General features: G+C 39.7%; 1 protein-coding gene across 4 annotated transcripts in view; it reads left to right on the forward strand.

Annotated features, from left to right (window-relative positions):
- Positions 1–3,525, forward strand: part of CARMIL1 (capping protein regulator and myosin 1 linker 1) — a 282,448-nt gene that overhangs the window by 118,101 nt on the left and 160,822 nt on the right. For all 4 annotated transcript variants that reach the window (XR_012655331.1, XM_075062881.1, XM_075062880.1 and 1 more), the window contains exon 3: positions 2,424–2,474. Coding sequence is in view for 3 of the 4 variants with exons in the window: in XM_075062881.1 (XP_074918982.1) it covers positions 2,424–2,474 (51 nt within the window). In the remaining variant the exon portion in view is untranslated. The remainder of the gene's footprint in view (positions 1–2,423; positions 2,475–3,525) is intronic.

The following is a 3,525-nucleotide window of genomic DNA, read 5'->3' on the forward strand; positions in this document are numbered from 1 at the left end:
AAACAGACTCCAACGAGAAACTACAGAACTGGAATTAATTTGCAAACTGGACACCATCAAATTAGGCCTGAATAAAGACTGGGAGTGGATGGGTCACTACAAAAACTAATTTTCCCCTGCTGATACTCACACCTTCTTGTCAACTGTTTGAAATGGACCACCCTGACTACATTGAACTCATTATCATTACAAAAGTGATTTTTCCTCTCTTCTTGTCACCTGTTGAGAATAGCCCACTTCCACCTTCATTGAATTGGCTCGTTAGCACTGACCCTCCACTTGGTAAAGCAACTCCCATCTTTTCATATGCTGTGTATTTATACTTGCCTCTGTATTTTCCACTCCATGCATCTGATGAAGTGGGGTTTAGCCATGAAAGCTTAAGCCCAAATAAATATGTTAGTATCTAAGGTGCCACAAGGACTCCTCGTTATTTTTGTGAGAGTTGTATGAAGTTAGTTATCTTCATATCTCTGAATTGCACCGTCTGCTTGATTAAACGTAGTAGATTACTGTAAATTGGCATAATTTGGAGCCTACTGCCACTTTCTATGAGTGTCTTCCACACATGGGTTGTGCTTAGGGTTGTCAACTTTGGTTGGATAAATTCCTGGAGAATTCATTACATAACACAATGTTTAATTAAAGATTAATCTTTAATTCCTGGAGACTCCAGGATGATTCTGAAGGGTTGACAATAGGGATGTAAATGTTTAACCTGTTAACTGATAAACTTGATGCTTATCGATTCTAGTTAATGATTTAAACTCTGCTGCTGGCCCACCTGCCGAGGGCTCCCAGCTGCTGCCCTGTGCGCATCTAGGCAGCAGAGCCCCAGGCGTGGGGCCCGCAGCCAGGATCCCAGGCACATGAGAGGGGGAGGGGAGAGGCTAGTGGCACCCCATGTCAAATGTCAGGGGGGCTGCAGTGCCCTCACACACCTAGTTTCCAGTTAAACATATAACCATTTAACAGATTGAATTTCAATAGTTAAATGGTTTATTTTTATAGCCACTATTTACATCCCTAATTGGCAACCTTAGCTGCACTAGAGAGAGATCCGAGTTCAGATCTGGATTTCAAACTCTCAAAGTTCGGGGGGTGTTTGGCTCTGGATATTTGGTTCATCTCTTGTGCTGATGCTAGCATAATATGCATAGAACATGGGTTTTTTTATTTGTTTTTATTAAAGCTACTCATCTGAAGTTAGTTGCCAGTCTAATGGTTAAAGTGCAAGACTGGATCTATGAAATGTAGATAACTAGCTCTGCCACTAACTGGAGGTGGGGCTTTGGTCAGGTCGTTGGACCCCTAGGTGGGTCAATTTCCCCAACTGTGAAATGAAAATGAGTACAGAAATCTGGTACATTTGACTTACCTATGTCTATAGGCGTATTGTGAGGCCGAACTTATTGCTGTTTATGTAAAGCGCTTGAAGGTCGATTGGATGGAAAGTGCTATCGAAATTTGAAGTATTTTTGTTGCTCTTACTATAGTATTTCTCCTTGAGGTAATGTCTAAAAACTTTACTAACATTGAATCTTCTCTCGAAGCGAGTGTTCTTTCTGATCTGTCTGTTCAATCTCAACTCTAATTTTCTGCTTTACCTACCTGCACAGAACTTCTTTCCCATTGACATTGGTAGGAGACATATGCATTGTTACTTTAGAGATCCACTGGGTTTATCTGAAGGGAAATGTTTGTTCATAATCTCTCATAATGCTAATATTTTATATACATTGGACTTATATGTGTTCTGCTTGAATACTAACATTTTTGCATTCCTGGTATTTTCCCTTTTCAAAATTGATTTCTTTTTAAAATTTCATAAGAATGGAATTATTCAGATGTTACTGTTCAATTTAGTTAAATATATTCTGTCTAGCTGGTATTAAGATTCCTATAATAGCCAACTTACAGAAAACCAGATCACAGAATTCTCCTTGCTCTGGTCTACTAGATTAGAGACTAATCTCCCATCTAAGTCAACGGAAAGACTTTTACTGACTGCAGTGAGAGCTGGATCAGATCTGTATGGCCTGATCCTCAAACAATCCTTATCAAAAGCTTCAATGGGATTATTTGCCTTAGATAAGTACTACATCTGGGTAGTAAGTGTTTGCAAGATCAGGCCCTTGGACACCAAAGAAGACCAAAATTAGTGTCCTTGTTGTCTGTGAAGTTATCTTGTTCAGTTCTGCTCATTTTTGTCTGTTGGAAAATATAAGCCTGTCTTTTAAACAGTCAACCACTGACTCAGTGTGACTTTGTGCAAGTCACTTGTTCATCTGATGCCTTGGATTACTTAGTTATGAGAAGCAGTAAAAGACTTCGAAAAGAACAATTCTTACCAAAGACACTAAAATATTTCTAAGTGCTGTCCCTGTAGATATGAAACACTGCTTTTGCTCTCCATTTTTTAGGTGCTTACATCATGTCGGGCCTTCTTGTTGACATCCCGCATTCCCACCAAGGTAAGTTTGTTTTATTTCAGTACCTGTTTTGCAATTATATTCATACATTGCAGTGATGTGCTTATGCATCTGAAAAGAGATCTGAGGACTGGAGTAGTAATTTTTGTGTAAAGTTGTTAGAATGCTTTTTCAGTAATTGCCTTCTTAAATGGTTTTGTCAGCACATAAGTGAAACATTATAGGAGAAGCTAGACTTTTAAACATGTGCATGGGTGAAGAATTGCATTACAAATAACTTGAGGTGTTGTAACTGCACAGTTCATAAGACTCCTAATGGGATCTAGGTGAGTTAGTTCCCAGACAAGTTGATGGCATTACTCTATAGGTATTGCCTACACTGCAGTTGGTGGGTGAGATTGCAATTAGGGGAGACATACCTGCTCTAGGTTTGATCTAGCTGGTGTGGCTAAAAAGTATCAGTGAAAGTGTGGCAGCATGGGCTATCAACACAAGTACTTGCTTGTACAGCCCACACTGAAGCCTGTGTCACTGCGTCTTCACTGTATTTTAGCTACCCTTGCTAGATTTAAGCTAGTGTGTAGGTATGCCTACCCACACTGCAATCCTACTTCTGATTACAGTACAGACATATTCTAAATTGTTGTCTCTCTGAACTCCAAATTAGAAATGATATGAAGTGTTCTGAATCCTACTGTTCTCGGTGGAATAATCTCTGTTGTTTTCCAAGGAGTCCATAGTTTGCTATGAGCGGCATTTTGTCAACCTACCTTATAAAGGCCATGAAGTACTTATTTCAGTCCCATGACAATTTGGAACAATTGTCATGGCAGAGGAACAATACATTTCTGTGTGGAGCAGGATGATTTTGAATCAGGAGATAATCTCTCCTCTCACCGAGTCCATTAACATGCTTTTGGCAAATGTTCGTGTTCTGCTTAGTTGTGCACATATACACAGAAAGATTAAGTATCAGAGGGGTAGCCGTGTTAGTCTGAATCTGTAAAAGCAGCAGAGAATCCTGTGGCACCTTATAGACTAAAAGACGTTTTGGAGCATGAGCTTTCGTGGGTGAATACCCACTTCATCAGAT

Source organism: Chelonoidis abingdonii, chromosome 2, assembly GCF_003597395.2.
Source record: "Chelonoidis abingdonii isolate Lonesome George chromosome 2, CheloAbing_2.0, whole genome shotgun sequence".
Taxonomy (NCBI): Eukaryota; Metazoa; Chordata; order Testudines; family Testudinidae; genus Chelonoidis; species Chelonoidis abingdonii.